The sequence below is a fragment of the Pristiophorus japonicus genome, chromosome 2 (genome assembly GCF_044704955.1).
Source record: "Pristiophorus japonicus isolate sPriJap1 chromosome 2, sPriJap1.hap1, whole genome shotgun sequence".
Taxonomy (NCBI): Eukaryota; Metazoa; Chordata; class Chondrichthyes; family Pristiophoridae; genus Pristiophorus; species Pristiophorus japonicus.
Genome location: NC_091978.1, coordinates 274250983 through 274275449, shown reverse-complemented (window position 1 = coordinate 274275449; position 24467 = coordinate 274250983). Strand labels below are relative to the sequence as shown.

General features: G+C 46.6%; 1 protein-coding gene across 1 annotated transcript in view; it reads left to right on the top strand.

Moving 5' to 3' along the window:
- slc2a9l2 (solute carrier family 2 member 9, like 2) overlaps window positions 1-24467 on the top strand; it is a 798853-nt gene that overhangs the window by 695544 nt on the left and 78842 nt on the right. The window contains exon 11 of the mRNA XM_070862252.1: window positions 24207-24334. Within this exon, the coding sequence (XP_070718353.1) occupies window positions 24207-24334 (128 nt within the window). The remainder of the gene's footprint in view (window positions 1-24206; window positions 24335-24467) is intronic.

Below are 24467 nucleotides of genomic sequence, written 5' to 3'. Positions count from 1 at the left end.
GACTGTTGGAAAATGAACACCAATGCATCCACTATTTCTAGGGCCACTTCCTTAAGTATTCTGGGACGCAGACTATCAGTTCCTGGGGATTTATCGGCCTTCAATCTCATCAATTTCCCTAACACAATTGCCGGGTTTGAGTCCTGAGAGTGAATCATCAACTGCTTGGAGCTGCAGCTTGAGGTCATGAACGCCTGGCTGATGTTGATGGCCTTCTGCAGAATGACAGTGGTTTTGGCAAACAGTAGCCTGTGAAGAACGGCCTCATGACCGATGCCAATTCTGAAGACGTCCCGCAAGGCATCGGCGAGAGATGCGCCGAATTCACACAATCCTGCCAATCTCCTGAGGTCGGCAGCGTACTTCACGATTTCCTGGCCCTCGGGGCGGTGGTGTGTATAAAATCGATGCCAGCACATGAGGATGCTCTCCTTCGGTTTGAATTGGTCCAGAATTAGCACTTTTTGCTCCTCGTATGACTTGGTCATTGCTTTCTATGGTGCAAGCAAGTCCCTGATGAGGCCATAGACCACAGGCACACAACTGGTCAACATAGCTCTGCGCTTATCTGCCAGCGTGGCCAGATCATCGCCTACCAGGACGTTTGCTACAAAATATTGGTCGAGCCACTCTGTAAAGGCTTCCCAATCTTCACCCTCTAAGAACTTTTCTAATGCACCAATGTTAGTCATTTTTGTGTGAAAGTTCATAACCTCGTCGTCAGTTGTTATTTCTTTAATACTCTTATGAATGACTCCATGAGGTCTAGTATTGTACTTGAGCTGTTGTGACCTTAGTCCCATTTATTGTAATCCAGAAAACAATAACTGTGCTTAAGCAGTGCTTTAGAGGCCTGGAGCACTCAGGAGGGGAGCTACAATACAACCCTGAGCAAGTAGCTAAATTCGTGTGCTCCATGCTGCACAACCTGGCTATCAGGAGGGGACAAGAATTGCCAAAAGGGACTGATGGTCCACCTCAGGAGAGAGAGATGAAGAGGAGAACGAGGGGCTAGACGCTGACCTAGAGCCAAACAATCAGGCTGACTATGCAACCATGCCAACTCCCCCCTCCATAATGCAGGAAAATGCCCGGCTGCACAGCTGCAAGACTCTTACGTCAGCAGCTCATAAATGAGCGATTTGCCTGAATGAATGCTGCTGTAATGGACAAAGCTGACACACTCCTATGTGTGTACAGCTCAGACATCAATGGTGGGCATCACCTTGGTGCCAGTTAAAGATTAAGTTGATTCACGTTAAGTTTTATTTAACCCTTTCATGTTAAGGAATCACCAGTGTGTAACGGTCCAGCTATCTGAGACAATGTGCAACAAGGTTATGTTGAATAAAAAACATTTTATATGACCATCGGTCTGAAATCATAAGGGGGCAACATTCTCGGATCCAGAAGTAGGTTCTTGGTCCTGCCTCTCATGTGTCGTTGGCACTGGCGGTGGGGTGGAATGGCACGCTCCGGGACCACAGAGAGGCCTGTGCCAGCAGTGTTCCTGGCTATCGCCTCCAACATCCGTGGAACGTACTCAGTTATGGTGCCGGAGACCTGGGGGAATTCATATATTCTCTCTCTCTCTCTCTCTCTCTGGAGCATTAACACCCAATTTAATAGAAGGCCTGACGCTAAAATGTCAAAATTTCAAAAATTAGCGCCCCAGACTGAATTTTTCCCCTAATATTTGTTAAGTAGTGAGAAACTATTAAATATTCGTGTTCGGGGAGATTTACAGGAGACACAGTGAGTGAGCAGGTACAGAAAGCAATTAAGAAGGCAAATGGCATGTTGGCTTTTATTGCAAGAGGGTTGTAGTAAAAGAGTAAGGAAGGCTTGCTACAATTGTATAGGGCTTTGATGAGACCACACTACAAATACTGTGCACAGTTTTAGTCTCCTTATCTGAGGAAGGATAAATTGCCTTAGAGGCAGTGCAACAAATGTTCACTATATCGTTGAGAGGATTGTCCGGTGATGAGAGATTGAGTAGACTGGGCCTATTCTCTCTGGAATTTAGAAGAATGAGAGGTGATCTCTTTGAAACATGTAAGATTCTGAAAGGGCTTGACAGGATAGATGCTGAGAGATTGTTTCCCCTGGAGTGGATAAGGGGACATAGGAACATAAGAAATAGGAGTGGACAACTGTTTAAGACTGAGATGAGGAGGAAGTTCTTCACTCAGAGGGTTGTGATTCTCTGGAATTCTCTGCCCCAAAGGGCTATGGATTGTCAGCTGTTGAGTATATTCAAGTCTGAGCTAGATAGATTTCTGGAATCTAGGGGAATGGAGGGATATGGCGGATTGAGCAGGAAAGTGGAATTGAGGTTGAAGATCAGCCATGATCTTATTGAATGGCAGAGCAGGGTCAAGTGGCCGTTTGGCCTACTCCTGCTCCTAATTCTTATGTTCTTGTGTTATAATGTTTAATGACCAGAATAATGCACCCGTGGCCTGTGGGGGAGGGGTGTGGGAGGGATGGGGAGGTGACATAAGAACATAAGAAATAGGAACAGGAGTAGGCCACATGGCACCTCGAACCTGCTCCGTCATTCAACACGATCATGGCTGATCCGATCATGGAGTCAGATCCACTTCCCTGCCCGCTTCCCATAACCCCTTAATCCCTTATCAGTTAAGAAGCTGTCTATCTCTGTCTTAAATTTATTCAATGTCCCAGCTTCCACAGCTCTCTGAGGCAGTGGCTTCTACAAATTTACAACTCTCTGAGAGAAGAAATTCCTCCTCATCTCAGTTTTAAATGGGCAGCCCCTTATTCTAAGATTATACCCACTAGTTCCAGTCTCCCCTATCAGTGGAAACATCCTCTCTGCATCCACCTTGTCAAGCCCCCTCATAATCTTATACGCTTCAATAAGATCACCTTTCATTCTCCTGAATTCCAATGAGTAGAGGCCCAACCTACTCAAGCTTTCCTCAAAAGTCAACCCCCTCATCCCTGGAATCAACCTAGTGAACCTTCTTTGAACTGCCTCCAAAGCAAGTATATCCTTTCATAAATATGGAAACCAAAATTGTACACAGTATTCCAGGTGTGGCCTCATCAATACCCTGTATAACTGTAGCAAGACTTACCTGCTTTTATACTCCATCCCCTTTGCAATAAAGGCCAAGATTCCATTGGCTTTCCTGATCACTTGCTGTACCTGCATACTAACCTTTTATGTTTCACAAGTACCCCCAGGTCCCGCTTTACTGCAACACTTTGCAATTTTTCTCCATTTAAATAATAACTCGCTCTTTGATTTTTTTTCCGCCAAAGTGCATGACCTCACACTTTCCAACATTATACTCCATCTGCCAAAGTTTTGCCCACTCACTTAGCCTGTCTATGTCCATTTGCAGATTTTTTGTGTCCTCCTCACACATTGTTTTTCCTTGTATCTTTGTATCATCAGCAAACTTGATTATGTTACACTCTGTCCCTTCTTCCAAGTTGTTTGTATAGATTGTAAATAGTTGGGGTCCCAGCACTGATCCCCGCGGCACCCCACTAGTTACTGATTGCCAACCCGATAATGAACCATTTATCTCGACTCTCTGTTTTCTGTTAGTTAGCCAATCCTCTATCCATACTAATATATTACCCCAACCCCATGAACTTTTATCTTGTGCAGTAACCTTTTATGTGACACCTTGTCAAATGCCTTCTGGAAGTCCAAATACACCACATCCACTAGTTCCCTTTTATCCACCCTGTTTGTTACATCTTCAAAGAATTCCAGCAAATTTGTCAAACATGACTTCCCCTTCATAAATTCATGCTGAACCTGCCTAACCAAAATATGCTTTTCCAAATGTCCTGCTACTGCTTCTTTAATAATGGACTCCAACATTTTCCCAACCTCAGATGTTAGGCTAACTGGTCTATTGTTTCCTGCTTTTTGTCTGCCTCCTTTTTTAAATAGGGGGGCTTACATTTGCAGTTTTCCAATCTGCTGGGACCTTTGATAAATTATAACCAATGCACTATCCCTGTCGCTACTTCTCTTAAGACCCGAGGATGCAAGCCATCAGGTCCAGGGGATTTATCTGCTATTAGTCCCATTATCTTACTGAGCACCGCCTCCTTAGTGATTGTGATTGTGTTAAGTTCCTCTCCCCCTATAGTGGCAGTGATGGATACCAAAGAAAAGGGAGTGTGAGTAGGTTTCGGAATAAGATGAGTGAATAGATCCAAGTAACCTGCATTGATATTTAAAAGCAATAGTTGCAATGATGTAACAATGAATAGGTTAGAAATACATTATAAAAAGAGAAAATCTGGAAAAGTTAACATTTTATTCAGGAACCTTCATCAGAATATTGATTGCCTTTTATACTGAATGCATACAATGTGTTTGCTGATCACGGCATTAACTTTCATCTGTTCATAGAAAAATGTATGAATAGCTTTTGATCTCCATGCTTGTCTGAAATATGGGGATTAAAGAACAATAGTACTAATATCCAATCTGCTTCCTCCAGGGAGGTTGAAAGATTTGGATGAATAATGATTGATGTCAGAATTCTAGTCAAGGCAACCACAGATATTGTGTAGAAAGGAGAAAAAAAACTGCAATTGTTCTTTGTCCAAAGGTGAGATTTGTAAATCTGATTCGATAACAGATTGTAAAAAGCAATCTGTGCATGGGAAATTACTGTTAAACTGAACACAATACTATGCTCATAGTTTGAAATCATTGTAATCATTAATGGCTAAATTTCTGAGATGACATGGAAAACCCAAAATACATGTTATAAAATTATATGTGTTACACATCTGCAACATCAAGGAGTTCACATGTTGCTACGTGCCACATCATTTACATTTTTGTGCTGACCGAATGTTGTCTGAACCTCAAGTCTTTGACATGCACTGCTGCGCATTTTTAATATCTCGAAAGCTCCATAAAGCTTGACTTTAGTAGAAGATACAATCCAGAATTGCAAAAAAGATGTTTCTATGACAAAAATTTTGGTTTAGAGAGTGCTGTAAAGATTGTAATACAATATCAAAATTTTGATAATATGCCATCTCCTGAAAAACTTGATGCCTTACAACATGCTCCAAACCAGCTGCTATTTACTAAGCTTTCCTTTTTGCTCTGCAATAGAAATGCAGAGAACAGCACCAACCCTTGGACATAGCCTTCTTTGACCTCACAAAGGCCTGTGACACTGTCACCCGCGAGGGAAAATGGAGCGCCTCGTCCGTTTTGGCTGCTCCCAAAAGTTTGTCACCATTCTCCTCCTGCTATGCAATGCAAGCCGTGATCCTGACCAACAGATCCACCACAGACCCAATCCACATCCGGACCGGGGTCAAGCAGGGCTGCGTCATCGCGCCAACCCTCTTCTCGATCTTCGTCGCTGCAATGCTCCATCTCATGCTCAACAAGCTCCCCACTGGAGTGGAATTACACTATAGAACAAATGGGAACCTGTTGAACCTTCGTCGGCTCCAGGCTAGATCCAAGGTCGTCCCATCCTCTGTCATTGAACTACAGTATGCGGATGACGCTTGCATCTGTGCACATTCAGAGGCTGAACTTCAAGCCATTGTCAACATCTTCACCGAGGCATAAGAAAGCATAGACCTTACTCTAAATATCCATAAGACAAATGTCCTTCACCAACCTGACCCCGCCACTCAGCACTACCCCCCCACCACCCCAGTCATCAAAATCCATGGCACGGCCTTGGACAACATGGACCATTTTCCATACCTCGGGAGCCTACTATCAGCAAGAGCAGGCATTGATGACACTGCCTCCAGTGCACCAGTACAGCTTTTGGTCGCCTAAAGAAGAGCGTGTTCCAAGACCAGGATCTCAAATCTGGCACCAAGCTTATGGTCTACAGGGCTGTAGTGATACCTTCCCTCCTGTATGGCTCAGAGACGTGGACCATATACAGTAGACACCCCAAAGCGCTGGAGAAATACCACCAATGCTGCCTCCGCAAGATCCTGCAAATCCACTGGGAGGATAGACACACCAGCATCAAAGCACTGACCACACTCTACCAGTTCCGTTGGGTGGGCCACATCATCCGGCTGCCCGACACGAGACTCCCAAAGCAAGCGCTCTATTCAGAACTCCTACATGACAAGCGAGCCTCAGGTGGGCAGAGGAACATTTCAAGGACACCCTCAAAGCCTCCTTGATAAAGTGCAACATCCCCACCAGTACCTGGGAATCCCTGGCCCAAGCCCGTCCTAAGTGGAGGAAGAACATCTGGAAGGGCGTTAAACACCTCGAATCTCGTCGCCGAGAGCATGCAGAAAACAAGCGCAGGCAGCGTAAGGAGCGTGCGGCAAACCAGACTCCCCACCCACCCTTTCCTACAACGACTGTCTGCCCCACCTGTGACAGAGATTTTAATTTCCATATTGGATTGTTCAGTCACCTAAGAACTTACTTTTAGAGTGGAAGCAAATCTTCCTCGATTTTGAGGGACTGCCTATGATGATGATGATGATGATTTCCTTTTTAGGATTGGACAAATCTGCCATCTGTAATCTTACTACAGAAATTCTGGTCAAGTTATACTTCTGATGCACTGAGCGTAGTGATAATTGAGTTCTGAACATATGTGCTTGGACACTAATTTGTAAGAAGGCAAGAGAAATGCTGCTCATACCCACTCCCTTATAATATTATGGCCTAGAAAATCGAATAGGCTGGAAACCTGCCGATGCCACCGCAGGCTGAACATAACGGCTGCCTGCAATAATAGCGCAGGCAGCACCGGGATATTTATGCTGCCTGCTAATTAAGATTAGCGCAGCGCAAAACCTGTAGTGTTTTTTCCGGTGGCAAACTCAGGAGGACGCCCAATGTAGTGTGGCCATCGCGTGTCTGGATTGAGATAGCTTTCTCCTAAAGCTAGCCCGTCATTGTAGAAAGCAATGTTGGCATCTTAAAGGGCAATGCCTTCGTAAATGAAAACAAAAATCAGTTAAGAATAGGCAGTCTTTAGTTCTTATAGTTCAAAAGCCTTCTGAAAAAAAACATTAAAAATAATTCCAAAATGGCAGTCTCCAGCTTTTAAAGCTGAACTGCCTTCCCCACATTAAAAAATGGTAAAAGTGCTTTAGCACTAACACAAATGGCTCAACAAGCCAGGGAAGGGGCACCCAGGGTCTCACATGCAGCACTCCAGCTTTGTGCAAGTGGTCAACATTGCAAGAGAGGTCCTCTATCCACAGGGGTCAGAACGCCCTCCAGAAAGAATGATGTGGGACCACATCACCAAGGCCTTCACTGTCACCAATATCACCCCCACCACCTGGCTCCAGTACCCAAAGAAGTTTCATGACCTTAGACCATTGGTCAAGGTCAGTGAATGCATCTTCAAAAAGCCATCTCCTACCAATTGCACCACTGGTCTCACACACTGTTCATTGCATGACCTATCAAGGCCTTGTGTTTGTTGATACAGATTGTTGATAGATGACTGATTGTGGTGGGGTGGGGGGAATGGGTTGTGCAATGAGCAGTGTGTGAGATCAGTGGTGCAATTGGCCGGACACAGCTTCACCTCACCCTCTTGAAGGAGACGGTGCTGGCCATTCTGGCCAGTGGCAGGGCTGAAAGTATACAAGATGCTTGAATCTGCATACGTTATCCTGCTCCTCACATCCCACTTCTTCTTCAACCCACAATTTGTTCTGATTTACAAGGTGCACATGGTGTAAGCATTCAGCTCTTGCTTTCCGATTCTCCCCTCACCACAACTCCACCCTTGTACTTTTCTCATATCACACAGCCAAGAAATCCAGCCTGCCCAGCCAGTGGCTGACCAAGAAGAGGGAGAGGAGAGTAAAGAAGAAGAAGAAATAATGCCACTTGATTTCACACTCCCAGCCACCAGATCCTCAAGGTCATCCTGCAAGGCCATCTGCAGTTTCCCCCATTGAAAGTCAACAGCCTTCCACCAGCCATGCTGCAGCCACTGGGGTAGCACTGTGTGACATCACTAGGATAGGCAAAGGCAAACAGAAGACAGTCACTAAGGAAATGCACAAAGGTCATCAGTTGATTTCTTGATGTCATATTGGATGCATATATGGATAAAGTTGGATTGGAAAGTTTGTTTTCTGGTGGCCTTTATTTCAACATTGTGACCAAGAAGACGCTGTGATGTTCAGTAACAGAGGGCAGGTAAACTGTGGAACAAATGTTGAACGGGGAATTGGGGTTGTGGTCACTGATACAGCAGGTGGATGATTCCATCCCGGATAACCCGGCCAGAAAGGGGTTGTCTGGGTTGCATCCTTCCTTCTGCTTCCTCCTCTTACCTCTGCAAGCGGATGCTGGAAATCTGAAATAAAAGCAGAAAATGCTAAAAATATTCAACAAGTCAGTCGAGCTGAGATGTTAACACAGTTTCTCTCTCCTCGGATGCTGCTTCACCTGCTGAGTATTTCCAGCATTTTCTGTCTTCTTAGAGGTCTTCCTTTTTCATCCGCAGTCTTGCAAGCATCCAGCTGCAATCCCTGCACACTTAAACATTTTTAACATGAATTGTACCAAGCCACTACTTCAATAAAATATTTTAAAAAGTCCAAAATGTTAAACCCAAACTTACTTGAAAGATATGTTTGTCCATTTAAGAAGTGCTGACAGCGTCTCTGCAGGGCTGCTTCATGCACTTTTCTGAGCGTACTTATGGTGTTACACCATGCAAAAATATCCAAGATGGCAATCATGGCGTCAAGTCAGCTTTTGAATGGAGATTGCCGTCACGATCTGCTACTTTACATTTCAGGGTCCAGCCCTGTCCGTGGCATCGCTATGGCCCTTACCAAAAGTGCGGCCTCCATGTACAGACAACCAGCGTTAATAAGCGGCGCTCAGGTATGGAATTTCTAGGCTCCACTTTCTAGTTTACACCACTCTCCTAGCTTAGAGAACTAAAACAATGTGTTGCTCACCAACCTGCAGTTCTGTGAGGTCACTGGGTCCAGGGATTGTTTACCCCAGCCGAATGGGCGCTACTGGAAAATCTCCCACTTTCTTAAATTCGGTTTAATTATCCTAGTTCTTTATATTTGGTCGTTACCTTATCTTACTCTATATTTATTTATAGGCAATTACTTTTTAGTCTGTTTTAAGTTATGTTTGATGCACTAACTTGCACTAAGTTGTCGTTGTTATTGTATAACTATAACCTAAAGCACTATGGGATCTTGTCAGTGTTTATCTCTGTTTTATTGCATCTCCCAGGAGATCACATGGCTGTGAGGGGAGAGGCAGGTGGGGAGGGAAGATGTGCTTAGTCATGATATACTGACCATCACGATGTGAGACAAATTTAATGGGCCAGCTAGTCTTTACCTGCCCGTCAAATTATCGCAACATGGGCGAAGTGGGAATAAAACAACATTTTCCATCTACATGACAGAGATTTGCAATATTAAGATTTAACTCCCTTTGTAATGAGATGATTGTGCATGTTTCAGAGCTAGAATATAATGTGCAGCATATTTTTATTTAACCTCCAGTAGTACATAGCGCTTGGAACTGCGCATGTGCATGCTTATAACACCATGCCTTTAAGATTCGGCTGGGCTCGGGATCTATCATGTGCCTCGGAGCATTGCATTTTACCGCTGAGGTTTTCGGATGGAGCGTCCAAGCACAGTTGTAGAACACCTGATTTAGTGGCCCCTTTCCCTCTTGCTATGTTTCAAACAAATTTCCCGGTTGGAGGCTTACACTTTTAGAGGGTGCTATACGTACCACCCCGCCATGAATAACGCCACAAAAGGACCGAAACCGAATTTCCAGCACTTTATGTTTGTCTTCATGGAACAAGATGCAACAAACTTCCCGGAAATAGTGGAGAACCAAGGATCTAACAAGAATGAGGAACTAAAGAAATTAGTATTAGTGAAAAAATAGTACTGGACAAATTAATGAGACTGAAAATCGATAAATCCCCTGGACCTGATGGTCTACACCCTAGGGTTTAAAAGAGGTGGCCTTAGAGATATTGGATGTATTGGTTGTCATCTTCTAAAATTCTATAGATTCTAGAACAGTTGGAAGGTAGAAAATGTAGCCCCACTATTTAAGAAAGGAGGGAGAGGGAAATAGATAACTACAGACCAGTTAGCCTGACATCAGTGGTAGGGTAAATGCTAGAATCTATTATTAAGGATGTGTTAACAGGGCACTTAGAAAATAATAGTAGGATTGGGAAGAGTCAACATGGATTTATGAAAGGGAAATCATGTTTGACAAATCTGTTAGAGTTTTTTGAGGTTGTAACTGGCAGAATAGATAAGGGGGAACTAGTGGATGTGGTGTATTTGGATTTTCAGAAGGCATTCAATAAGATGCTAACAAACAAAATTAGGGCTCCCATATACTAGCATGGACTGAGGATTGGTTAACGGACAGAAGACAGAGAGTAGGAATAAATGGGTCATTTTCAGTTAGGTCTGCTGTAACTAGTAGGGTACCTGAAGGATCAGTGCTTGGGTCTCAGCTATTCACAATCTATATCAATGATTTGAATGAGAGGACCAAATGTATTACAGGTTGTACCTCTCCAGTCCGGCAACATCTCTGGTCCGGCATCATTCCCGGGGGGGGGGTCGCGACTCGTGCTGTGACCTGGGGCTGGCTGCTTCTCTTCTCCCCACTGCCTCCGGTGTTCGGGGAGAAGAGAAGCAGATTGGGTCGGCGTGGAGAGGGAGTGAGGAATGTGGCGGTTGACTGAGGTGCCGAAGCTAGGCCTGAGAAATGCTGCGCAGTAGGCTTCTGCACAGCGCACACGCAGAACGCTGCCAGGTCGTTGTCAGCCGTACCTGGTAAGTCTAGGGTACTGCTGACAATGCTAGGGTTGACGTGACCTCCCGTGATCCAGAAAATTCTCTGGTCCGGCACCGGTCAGGTCCCAAGAGTACCGGACTGGAGAGGTACAACTGTATATTCAAGTTTGTTGATGATACAAAGCTAGGTGGGAATGTAAGTTGTGAGGAGGATTGAAAGAGGTTTCACAGGGACATATACAGGCTAAGTAAGTGGGCAAGAACATGGCAACTAGAATATAATGTGGAGAAATTTGATAGGAAAAATAGAAAAGCAGAGTATTTTTTAAATGGCGAGAGATTGGGAAATGTTGGTGTTCAGAGGACCTGGGTGTCCTTGTACACAAATTACTGAAAGTTAAAATGCGGGTACAGCAAGCAATTAAGAGAGTAAATGTTATGTTGGCCTTTGTTATATCAGGATTTGAGTATGAGTAAAGACGTTATAAAGAGCCCTGGTGAGACCGCACCTGGAGTATTATGTACAGTTTTGGTCTCCTTACCTAAAGAAGGATATACTTGCCATTGAGCGAATGAAAGTTCACCAGACTGATTCCTGTGTTGTGGGGATTGTCCTATGAGGAGGGATTGAGCAGACTAGGTGTTGTGTCCTTAGATGCTCTGGTAATGACTCCACGAGGCAGTGTGTTGTACTTGAACTGTAGTGACCTTAGTCCTTTATTGATAACTCCAGACACACCTGTACAGGTAACCTACAGGTCTCCCACTTCTGTGCCCTCTGGTGGCACACCTTGTGATAGTACCAACAGTAGCCATGTAGGATACATGACATCACTCTTCCCTGAATCTTTAGTGCAAATTGCCTCTGCATTGATTGGGCTTAGCTCTATGTGGGCTCTATCTGGTTGACCCTTAGCAGGTTGTTTCAATCTTGGGTGAGTGGTTGGTGCAGTAGAGTGCTGGGGGTTGCTGTTTGTGTGTGTCCCTGACCACTCCATTCTCCCCCACCCCCCCGCACATATAGATTATGCCAGAGGCTCATAGCATTCATATACATTCAAGTTCAGGAAAACAGGTTTGCATTACATTTGTGGTTCCGTTGTGAGACAAGTACATTAAACTGGTGAGATACATTATCGATGCAGGGACCAGTGCGTGAGGACAAACTAGTTCCAGAGCTGCTGGATTGTGTCTCTGCAGTCTGGTGGCGGCTCGGTGCCCGGTGCTGTCAGTGGGAACCCGGTTGGCTCAAGTTGCCTGCTCTTGGGGCTGTTGCCGAGGTCCCGAGCATCGGGCCGGTTCACAGATGCCTGTGACCTCCCTGTCCCTTCTTTGTGCCCTGGGTCGCTGCTGCTTCTTGAGGAGCTGCCGCCTAGCCGTGCACAGGGGACTGCTGACTCGCTGGCCTGGGCGTTGTTTGGTTTGGGATCCTGGCTGGTCCTGGTCCAATTTGGGGGAACTGTGGTGGGTGACCCTTTGTTTACGGGTATGGCCTTGGTGGCGATGGGGTCTGGGGGCTGCACCTTAGCACAGTCTGCTCTTTCAGGCTCGTGGCAATTGGTGCCATCGGGTGCCTGAGAGGTGGAGCCGATCAGGGGCATGGTATCGATACCAGTGCCGTGCCCTGCTGAAGTCGCTTGCTCTGCAGTTCGTGTGCGTTGGCTGCTTGTGGCCACACTCCATGGTGCATGACTCTGGTCCCCGGGATGCAGGCTACAGCATTGGGTAGCTCGCTGGACCTGTGTGCTCCCGATGGGTGTCTGCCCGCTGCCTTGGCTGCGTGCAGTTGAAATCCTGCGTCGCACAACCTTTCGTTACTTATGATGGACACTCTGTGAGTCCGATCGCGATTGCAGACTTTTCACGCTGGTTGCATGTACACAATTCAGATCATCAATCACACATTTTAAATGATCGTGCAACTTCTCCTTGCTCATTGCATGTACACAACTCTGATCATCACTTACACATTTTACATGATCAATTACACGTTTTGTCTCTAACTTACAGTTACTATTACATGGCTTGAGTGTGTGGAACTGTCCCTTTAATTATGATGGGTTGCAGGCCTCCTTCAAGAGAGCCTTGTTTGCTTTACTCCAATCCACTTCTTCGCTTGGTGCCACGTGTTGCTCCATCAGCGCTGCACCTCGTGGTCTGGCCGCGGCCATCTTTTTCTTCCATGCCTCACCTCGTGGTTTAGGCGCCATCTTTCCTCCATCCACGATGTCGACTGCGGTGATCCTCTTCTCCCCGGGTTCTGCCTCCGAAGCTGGGAAGTCGCCTCTGGATCCGATTTTCTTCCTCCGGAGTCCTGCCACTGGAGCCTGGAAGGTGCATTCGGGTTGTCTCAGCTGGATCATCTCCACACAGTCGTGCTGAGCGGTCTGTGCCTCGGGTACCGTGTTGGTCTGCTCTCCAGTGCCTGGTCCACCCTCAGGTGAGGGCGAGCTTTGCCTCTGAGCGCAGAGGGTGTCGATCGCTGGAGTGGTGAAGTCATCCCACTTCCAGTGGATCTTCTCCATCCACCTTCTGCCGAGCAGCGTCGGTCCATCATCTGCAACAATCTACAGAGGTAACTTGTGCACCGCGCCATCATGGAGTACCTTACATTCGCGCTACCAACAACTGGGATGATTTCATCGGTGTAGGTGCGCAGCTTTGCCTGAACCGGAACCAACTCGGGTCGTTCAGCTTGATTATCCCATAGCCTCTCAAAAGCTTCTTGATTCATCACTGACTGGCTCGCCCCCATGTCCACTTCCATGAAGACTGGAACGCCATCTATCTCGACTTCCATCTTCAGCAGGGAACACTCGGTGGTGCAGGTAAACATGCTATGTGCCTCCCCGTGGTGCTGGGCTGCCTCTCTGCCTATCGATTCATAATCCGCGCAGGATTCCTGGCTATCTGCAGACTCTTCATCGACACAGTGTCGTATTTCTCTGACATATTCACTGGAGGTGGCCATTTGTGCTGCAGCCTTTGCATACATAGTCTTTAAAGCGGCACTGGTGAGCCCTGTGATTCCCTCCGCAACACCAGCATGGTGCTACTCGATTAGCCCCCCTCGGCGGACTCTGAGTCAAGGGATTCGTGGGCCTGTTCTCTCTTCCCTGAGAGGGTTCGCGCTCTGCAGTCCAGCCTCTAAATGGTGCCACTCTGTGCACAGTACCTGTTGGGTTTGAGTCCTGAGAGTGAGTCATCTGCCTAGAGCCGCAGGTCGAGGTCACGAATGACTGGCTCACAGAGGTGGCCTTCTGCAGTGTGACTGTGGTGTCCGCTGACAGTAGCTTATGAAGAAGGCCCTCATGGCCAATTCCAATGACAAAAATGTCCCGCAGCGCTTCGTTGAGCTGGTTGCCGAACTCACACGGTGCCGCCAGCCTCCTGAGGTCTGCGGCATACTTCGCGACTTCCTGGCCTTCGGGCCGTCGGTGGGTATAGAACCGGTTTCTGGCTGTGAGGATGCTCTCCTTGGGCTTGAGTTGCTCATGGATCAGGATTACGAGCTCCTTGTACGTCTTGGTCATTGTCTTCGCTGGTGCCAGCAAGACCCTGACGAGGCCATGGACGGTGAGCCCACAACTGGTTAGCAAGATAGCTCTGCGCTTATCAGCCAGTGTGGCTGGGTCGTCTCCTGCCAGGTCGTTTGCTGTGAAGAAATGTTCGAGCCTCTCCACAAAGGCGTCCCAATCATCACCATCGGCGAACTGCTGCAACGTACCAAGGGTAGCCAGTTTCGCGTGAAAGTTCGTAATCTCGTCGACAATTGTTGTGTCTTTAGATGCTCTAATAATGACTCCACGAGGCAATGTGTTGTACTTGAACTGTAGTGACCTTAGTCCTTTATTTGTTAACTCCCGAGTGAAGATCACACCTGATGGCCTGCCTTTTATAATAGGCCAGGCACACCTGTTCAGGTAACCTACAAGTCTCCCACTGCTGTGCCCTCTGGTGGCACACCTTGTGATAGTGCCAACAGTAGCTATGTAGGATACATGACACTAGGCCTATATTCTCTAGACTTTAGAAGAATGAGACGTAATCTCATTGAAACATACAAATTTCTTCCAGGGCTTGACAGGTAGATGCAGGGAGGATGTTTCTCCTGGCTGGGGAGTCGAGAACCAATGGTCACAATCTCAGAATAATTTGTTTAGTTCTGAGATGAGGAAAAATGTCTTCACTCAGAGGGTGGTGAATCTTTGGTATTCTATACCTCAGAGGGCTGTGGAGGCTTAGTTGTTGAGTATATTCAAGACGGAGATTGATAGATTGTTGGATATTAAGGGAATCAAGGGATATGGGGATAGTGTAGGAAAGTGGAGTTGAGGTAGAAGATCAGCCATGATCTTATTGAATGGCGGAACAGGCTTGAAGGTCCTAATGACCTACTCCTACTCCTATTTATTATGCTCTTATTATTATGAGTACAATTCAATAGTTTGAAGACTGCAGGAATCTCTCTCCCTCTTAAAATATGGCCAGGTTACAAATATTTTAGCTCATTCAGTGGATATGATGAATTCATGGGCTACATTTGTCGCTCTTTTGCGCCTTGTTTTACGCCCCAGTGGGAAGATAAATGCTGTTTCTGGGCATGGATCTGGGAGACCAGGATTTAGCGCCCGGCCGGAATTTTCGCAAATGGCTTTGTGGCGGCGCAAAATCTTACCACTCCGCCTCCTATTTTGACCATCAGTATGATGTAAATCGTCGTGCAAGTCTGTGCTAGCGCCGCTGATGGAAATTTCGGCCCTAACGCTCTAATTAAGGATCGCCCCAGAAAATGAATGAAAAAGCCAAGCGATCCAGGGTGCAGCAGGTGCTGTTGGTGGTATATTTAAACAGAGGCTGGAGGATCTTGTATGGCAGTTGTCAGTGACTGCTACGGTTGCGCGCAGAACGCTGCGTGAGGCACCGAATTGCAAACGGCACTTTTATGTCCCATGACACTTTGCTCACATTACAGAATGCCAGTGAGAGATTTCAATGGGGGCAATATTAGTTTGCCAGTGTATCATGCTGGTTGTTATTGGCAGGCAGCTTCAAGCTGGAAGAAGGGTTCTTGGCCATGTTGAGCCACAGAATCAAAGAGGTCACAGACGTTTGAGGAGCAGGCCTTACCCCCCATGGGTTTGCAGGGAACATCGCTAATACCTCCATATCTCTGAGGTGCAGTGTGTTAGAAGGCTGCACTTCCAAAAAGAAGTGCTGACAGAGATAAGCCAGCTCCTACAGGCAGACCTACAACCTACCAGTGCCAACAGGACAACGCGGCCCATTGAGGTAAAGATGACTGTGGCTGTTATGAAACCCAAGGCAAAAAACAAAAGGGCCACTGAATATAAAGGGGCTGCAGGAGGGGTCAAAACTAAAAATCATGGTTTAAAAACTAGTATTAAAACACTACCGAAATAAAGTAAATGAGTTGACGGCCCAAATTATTACAAATGGGTATGATTTGGTGGCCATTACACAAACGTGGTTGCAGGGTGGCCAAGACTGGGAATTAAACATACAGGGGTATCTGACGATTCGGAAAGATAGGCAAGAAGGGAAAGGAGGTGGGGTAGCTCTGTTAATAAAGGATGATATCAGGGCAGTTGTGAGAGACGATATTGGCTCTAATGAACAAAATGTTGAATCATTGTTGGTGGAGATTAGAGATAGTAAGGGGGAAAAGTCACTGGTTGGCATAGTTTATAGGCCCCCCAATAATAACTTCACAGTGGGGAGGGCAATAATCAAGGGAATAATGGAGGCATGTGAAAAAGGAACGGCAGTAATCATGGGGGATTTTAACCTACATATAGATTGATCAAAACAAATCGCATGGGGTAGCCTGGAGGAGGAATACATAGAATGCATACGGGATTGTTTCTGAGAACAGTATGTTACAGAACCTTCAAGGGAGCAAGCTATCTTAGACTGTTGACTGTTGCAATCTTCTTTCCCAGGGATTCTGCCACTGAGGTTGGGAAGGTGTCCTCGGGTCCAATCTTGCTCCCCAGGAGTCCTGTCATGGAAACCGGGAAGGTGCACTCGGGTCGTCTCGGCCAGATCATCGCCACGCAGTAGTGATGAGTGGTCTGTGCCTCAGGGGCTGCGCGGATCTGCTCTCCGGTGCTTGGTCCAACCGAAGGTGGCGGCTTGCTCTGCCTCTGAGGACGGGGGACGTCGATCGCTGGGAGGGATGAAATCTTCCCAGTTCCAATGAATCTTTCCCATCCATCTTCTTCCAAGTAGCGTTCGTCCATCATCTGAAACAATCCACAATGGTAAATTGTGCACTGCGCTATCATGGGGTACATTTACATCCGCACCACCAACAACTGATATCAGTTCCTTGGTGTAGGTGTGCAGCTTTGCCTGAACCTGGTCCAGCTTGTCATTCAGCTTGATCATTCCATAGCCTCGCAAAGGCTTCCTGGCTCATTACTGACTGACTCGCCCCCGTGTCCACTTCCATGAAGACTGGAACGCCATTTATATCGACTTCCATTGTCACTGGAGGAGAATCTGTGGTGCAGGTATATACTCCATACACTTCATCCTGGGACTGAGCTGCCTCTCTAGCCATCTCATCATAATCCGCACTGGATTCAAAGCCATCTGCTGACTCCTCTACCATGTGGTGAGTTACAGCTCTTTTGCACATTCGCTAGAGGTGGCCCATTGTGCTGCAGCCTTTGCACACACAGTCTCTGAACCGACACTGATGAGCCCTGTGATTGCCTCCGCACCGCCAGCATGTGCTACTCAACTTACGTTTGCACCCCTCGGCGGTCTCTGAGTTAAACGACTCGAGGGCCTGTACACTCTGCCTGGGCAGATTCATGTTCAACAGTTCTGCCTGTGAAAGGCGCCATTCTAGTTACAGTACTTGCCGATTTGAGTCCTGAGACTGAGTCATCATCTGCTTGGAGCTGCAGCTTCAGGTCATGAACGCCTGGCTGATGCTGATGGCCTTCTGCAGAGTGACGGTGGTTTCGGCAGCCAGTAGCCTGTGAAGAAGGGCCTCATAACCGATGCCAATTACGAAGACGTCCCGCAACGCATCGGCGAGGGATGCGCTGAATTCACACGGTCCTCCCAGCCTCCTGAGGTCGGCAGCGTACTTCGCGATTTCCTGGCCCTCGGGGCAGCGGTGTGTATAAAATCGATGCCTGGCCATGAGAATGCTCTCCTTCGGTTTGAATTGGTCCCAAATTAGCACTTTCTGCTCCTCGTATGAATTGGTCGTTGTTTTCTCTGGTGCAAGCAAGTCCCTGACGAGGCCATAGACCGCGGGCCCACAACTGGTCAACAGGATAGCTCTGCACTTATCTGCCAGCGGGGCCAGATCATAGCCTATCAGGTCGTTTGCTACAAAATATTGGTCGAATCGCTTCGTAATGGCTTCCCAATCTTCACTCTTTGAGAACTTTTCTAATGCACCAATGTTAGTCATTTTTGCGTGAAAGTTCGTAATCTTGTCTACAGTTGTTATGTCTTTAATACTCTTATGAATGACTCCACGAGATCTAATATTGTACTTGAGCTGTTGTGACCTTAGTCCCATTTATTGTAACTCCAGAGTGAGGCACAAGCATGGTGAGCAGCCTTTTATACTGGGCTCTGCACACCTATGCAGCTAACCCTCAGGTCTCCCACCGCAGTGCCCTCTGGTGGCACACCTTATGTGACTATACAGTTAATATACATGGTCTACATACATGACAGTGGCGATGGCCTTCTATACTTCTGGCTCCTTCCAGGCAGCAGGGTACTTATGCAGCATCTCTCAGCACGTTGCACATTGCTGCATTCGCCAGGTTACAAGGGCACTGTACGCATGCGGAATGGACTTCATAAAGTTCCTAATGAGCAGGGACAGCCAGAATGAGAGGGCTCGAGGCTTTGGATGATTTGCAGGCTTCCCCAAGGTTCAAGGTGCCATTGGCTGTACACATGTCGCCATGTGAACACCATCACACAATGCAGAGGTCTTCAGAAACTGAAAGCGATACTCCCTAAACTTGCAGCTGTTCTGCGACCTCACTCAGCACATTCTCACAGTGAATGCCTGCTATCCAGGGAGAGCACATGATGCTTTCAGCTTGCGTGAGAGACTGTCTCACGAATGTTTAAGCGACAAAGACAAGGCCAGAGCTTGCCGATCGGGGACAAAGGATACGGCCTGGCCACCTAGCTCATGACCTTCCTCCGAAACCCTGCCACAGAAGCTGAGCAACACTATAATGAGAACCAGGCAGCCACCCGCAGCATCATCGAACAGACAATTTGCTGAAGGGAGCCTTCAATACTCCCCACAACAGATCCCCTTGGAATGAGTGATCACAGCATGATTGGATTTCAAATTCAGATGGAGGGTGAGAAAGTTGGATCTCTAACCAGTGTACTAAGCTTAAATAAAGGAGACTATGAAGGTATGGGCGCAGAGTTGGGTAAAGTGGGTAAAAGCAGGGCGTTTCTCCCCCAGTCTAGGCACGCTCCCCGCGGATGCGGTCTTGAAGTGTCATCTCCTTACTTTGCTGAAATCTGTGGTTGTCAGAGAATGTTCAAAGACGTGGATTCCGAGTCCAGTTCAGAGTCGTCCGTGGCCTGAGCGCCCATCTTCTGAACGGAGCACAGACTGACTCCAAACATGGGCTTGTGTAACTCCCGACCATAGCAAGTAAGTGGGCTCTCCCTCCAACTTACTTCCCATTGGGTGATTTGTCAGTCGGTCTCTCAATGAAACCAGCGATTTCTCTCCCAGACATCTCAGGCAGACGTTGCTTTCTGGGCTCCCAGTTAATCGGATCATCCCAGCGACAATGAAACACTGGCACAAAGTTCTTGAATATATGCTCTCCATAATTTGAAAATTCTGAGCCGATGTTAGTTCTAGATAGAGTGCTAAATGCTGGGTGTGGGTGTTTCTTGGAAGCCCGAGTCCCAATAACTCAGCACATCTTCAATGCCCGGGGAGCCCATTCGACCAGGGCTAGGGGCGACGTGCTTCGGGCCCCTCCCACGCAGCGTCGCAGAGATTCGGGCTGCGAGGAGCTACTGCACATGTGCACGCACTCTAGCGTTCATGTGCAGAGGTCCCGGCACTGTTTTCAGCGCCGGGACCTGGCTCCGCCCCTCCAACCCTTGTGCTGCATTATGCCGAGGCTGAGGACGTCCTGAGGAGCTCGGAGAATCACAAAATAACTTTTCGCCACCCTTTTTATTCTAGAAAGTTGTCGCATCTCATGGAGGTGCGCCGTTTTTACAGGGGGCGGAAACTTGGGCCCTATGAAAGTAAACTAGCGCAAAATATAAAAACAGATAGCAAGAGTTTCTTTGGTATATAAAAAGTGAAAAGGGTGGCTAAAGTAAATGTTAGTCCCTTAGAGAACAAGACCAGAGAAATAATAATGGGGAATAGGGAGATGGCAGAAACTCTGAACAAATATTTTGTATCAGTCTTTACGTTAGAGGACACTAACAATATTCCGACAGTGGATAGTCTAGGGGCTATAGAGGGGGAGGAACTTAACACAATCACAATCACTAAGGAGGTGGTACTCAGTAAGATAATGGGACTAAAAGCAGATAAATCCCCTGGACCTGATGGTTTGCATCCTAGGGCCTTAAGAGAAGTAGCGACAGGGATTGTGGATGCATTGGTTGTAATTTACCAAAATTCCCTGGATTCTGGGGAGGTCCCAGCAGATTGGAAAACTGCAAATGTAACCCCCCTATTTAAAAAAGGAGGCAGACAAAAAGCAGGAAACTATAGACCAGTTAGCCTAACATCTGTAGTTGGGAAAATGTTGGAGTCCATTATTAAAGAAGTAGTTGCAGGATATTTGGAAAAGCAAAATTCGGTCAGGCAGAGTCAGCATGGATTAATGAAGGGGAAGTCATGTTTGACAAATTTGCTGGAATTTTTTGAGGAAGTAATGAGCAGGGTGGATAAAGGGGATCCAGTGGATGGTGCTTTTGGACCTCCGGAAGGCATTTGACAAGGTGTCACATAAAAGGTTACTGCACAAGATAAAAGTTGACGGGGTTGGGGGTAATATATTAGCATGGATAGAAGATTGACTAATTAACAGAAAACAGAGAGTCAGGATAAATGGTTCATTCTCTGGTTGGCAACCAGTAACTAGTGGGGTAGCGCAGGGATCAGTGCTGGGACCCCAACTATTTACAATCTATATTAACGACTTGGAAGAAGGGACTGAGTGTAACGTAGCCAAGTTTGCAGATGATACAAAGATGGGAGGAAAAGCAATGATGAGCAGGACACAAAAAATCTGCAAAAGGACATAGTCAGACTAAATGAGTGGGCACAAATTTGGCAGATGGAGTATAATGTTGGAAATTGTGAGGTCATGCACTTTGGCAGAAAAAATCAAAGAGCAAGTTATTATTTAAATGGAGAACGATTGCAAAGTGCTGCAGTACAGCGGGACCTGGGGGTACTTGTGCATGAAACACAAAAGGATAGTATGCAGGTACAGCAAGTGATCAGGAAGACCACTGGAATCTTGGCCTTCATTGCAAAGGGGATGGAGTGTAAAAGCAGGGAAGCCTTGCTATAGTTATACAGGGTATTGGTGAGGCCACACCTGGAATACTGCATACGGTTTTGGTTTCCATATTTATGAAAGGATATACTTGCTTTGGAGGCAGTTTAGAGAAGGTTCACTAGGTTGATTCCGGAGATAAGGGGTTGAATTATGAGAAAAGGTTGAGGAGGTTGGGCCTCTACTCATTGGAATTCAGAAGAGTGAGAGGTGATCTTATCGAAACGTATAAGATTATGAGGGGGCTTGACAAGGTGGATGCAGAGAGGATGTTTCCACTGTTATGGGAGACTAGAACTAGGGGGCATAATCTTAGAATAAAGGGCCGCCCATTTAAAACTGAGATGAGGAGGAATTTCTTCTCTCAGAGGGTTGTAAATCTGTGGAATTCGCTGCTTCAGAGAGCTGTGGAAACCGGGACATTGAATAAATTTAAGACAGAGATAGACAGTTTCTTAACCGATAAGGGATTAGGGGGTTATGGGAAGCGGGCAGGGAAGTGGACCCGAGTCCATGATCAGATCAGCCATGATCGTATTAAATGACGGAGCAGGCTCGAGGGGCCGTGTGGTCTACTCCTGCTCCTATTTCTTATATTCTTATGTCCTTATGAAAGCCTAATGGGATAAGTTAAAGGCAAAATACTGCAGATGCTGGAAATCTGAAATATAAACAGAAAATGCTCAGCAGGTCAGGCAGCATCTGTGGAGAGAAAAACAGAGTTAACATTTCAGGTCGAAGACCTCTCGGCAGAACTGGAAAATGTTACAGATGTAACAGGTTTTAAGCAGAGGCAGGGAAAGTGGGTCGGGGTCGGAAAGAACAAAAGGATAGTGATAGGGTGAAAGGCAGGAGTGATTAAATGACATCATAGGCAGTCCCTCGAAATGAGGATGACTTGCTTCCACGCCAAAAAGGGATGAGTCGACAGGTGTTTCAATGAAGGACCTAATATTCCAGGTCCCGAACTACATGTTAAAGGGTAGAAGATGCCTGTGCATGGAAATTTTTTTAATGTGTGGAGGCCGTTGCACACCAGCCACCAAACGAGCTTGACAGTGGCAAGGATTAACCAAGATGACTGGAGGCCAGCTCTGCTGCACGGTCCTAGCACGCAAACATATCGCAGTGTGTGCAGGGCCCGTGCTGCCCCTGTGCCCTCGCCTCTTCTGGGCCCCGAACTCACGCCTCACCTGGGTACCGATCACGTCCCTTTACGAACTCTTACTGCTCCTCTGTCCCGACCTCGCCGCTCCTGCTGTACCTGCCCACACTCCTATCAGCGACCTGGATTTGGGTGATGTCCCAGCCCAGAAATCGGTGTGGTCCTGGCCTGCAAGATCATCAGCAGGCCATGGCCATTAGAGTGAGCAACGTGCGGAGGCATGCAGTGGCATGCCACTGCAGGGAGCAGAGCGTGCTTCTGTAGGAGGGTGACTACTGTTAAATGACAAAAGGGATGATGGTGCAAGGCAGAAGGGGATGGTAATGGGACGAGTAAAGAAAAAAAAAATCGGTCTCGGATAAATGAATGGTGCCCTTGTTGTATTCTGTGTTATATACTGATTAATGTCACTGTCTTCATATGCCATTTCTGCAGGAATGGCCGACTAGAAATGGTGGTTAGACTTTGAACCTAAAATTCCAGAGGGGTTCTACTGGTCTCCCTCTGTAACTTTGGCAGGGCACTGGCAAAACCCCCAAGGAAACGTTTCAGTGGCGGCCATTATATGAGAGAGATGAGGTATACCTGTGTCTACGAGATTGCATGTGCGCCCCACCTGTGGCAAGAGGTCTGTATTCCTGATGAGCAAGATGCTGATGCAACATTCAAGATCACGGCCCATGGAAGTTCAGGGGCTATGCATTTTGTGATTTTAATATTTCATCTTGTATTCTGCATGCAGAAATGTAATGGTCATCCTGTCATTGGACAAAACTGTGTACTTATTTTTAAATCTGCAAAAAAGATTAAAATTAGCCATTTATGGAGAATGTCTGATAGAGCATGAGAAAGTTGTCTATAACACTAACACAGAGTGCATTTAAAGTCGCAATAAATGTCATAGGGCTGGAAATTAGGTTGATGGTTTTTTGAGGCGTTAATGTCGAGCGGTGGATAAATTAACGCCAGGAAATAGTTTGTGTCAGCAGCCAAAAAATTCAGCAGCTGGGCCCTGACAGTGGAGCGGAGCACTAAGGGAAGCGTTCCACACTTATCTTGGGGCGCTAGGCCGGGTGAGCTACTGAATATCCATTGCTAAAGAGCCGGCTTCATAGTACCCTTAAGAGAGGCCTCCCTGGAAAATAAAATCGGTACCAAAAACACGAAAAACATTCCCAATATATCACTCACTCCAAATAAACTTAAATCACAAAAAGGAAAAATAAAAACAATCAGACTTACCTCATGCAGTCATTCCTTCCCTCAACGCTGCTGGGACAGCTCTGCACACCAGTTGTCTCTGACGGGGTTACTATGGGTCGCTACGGGTTCAGCACAAAACAAATTTTTAAAGCGGGTCGATACTGGAGGTGTTGTACACCGGCGCAATGCTCCCGGGCGGTACTCCTCTGCACCGCCGGTACCAGCACACTGAAATTGCTGAGTGGTGCGAATACCGGCACGCTCAGCTACAAACCCTTTACCGCCCCTGTTCCAGCCCTTGCGAGGGGTGGTATCACAGCGAATTTCCAGCCCTTTATTGTTTCTCAGCTGAACTTGGTGGTTTTATCAGGTTCACTTGTTGGGTTAGTCCCTCAGTACTTCTATGAAGCTCTAAAATGCACTAACAAATACTTTTTAAAGTTCTGACTGTTGCCCTCTCTTAATTTCAGGTGGGATTCCTTTTGTCCTCACTGGTGAGATGTTTGATCAGTCCTGTCGTTCTTCTGCATTCATGATTGGTGGCACAGTGATCTGGCTTTCTAACTTTTTTGTTGGACTTCTTTTTCCTTTGATCCAGGTATGATCTAAATGGAAACTCTTGCTACTGCAATGTATATGGCAATATAAATTTACATAAGTAAAATATAACCAGCATTACAATCCTAGAAACGAGACTTGTGATATCTACTGTACTGGATAATAAAACACAT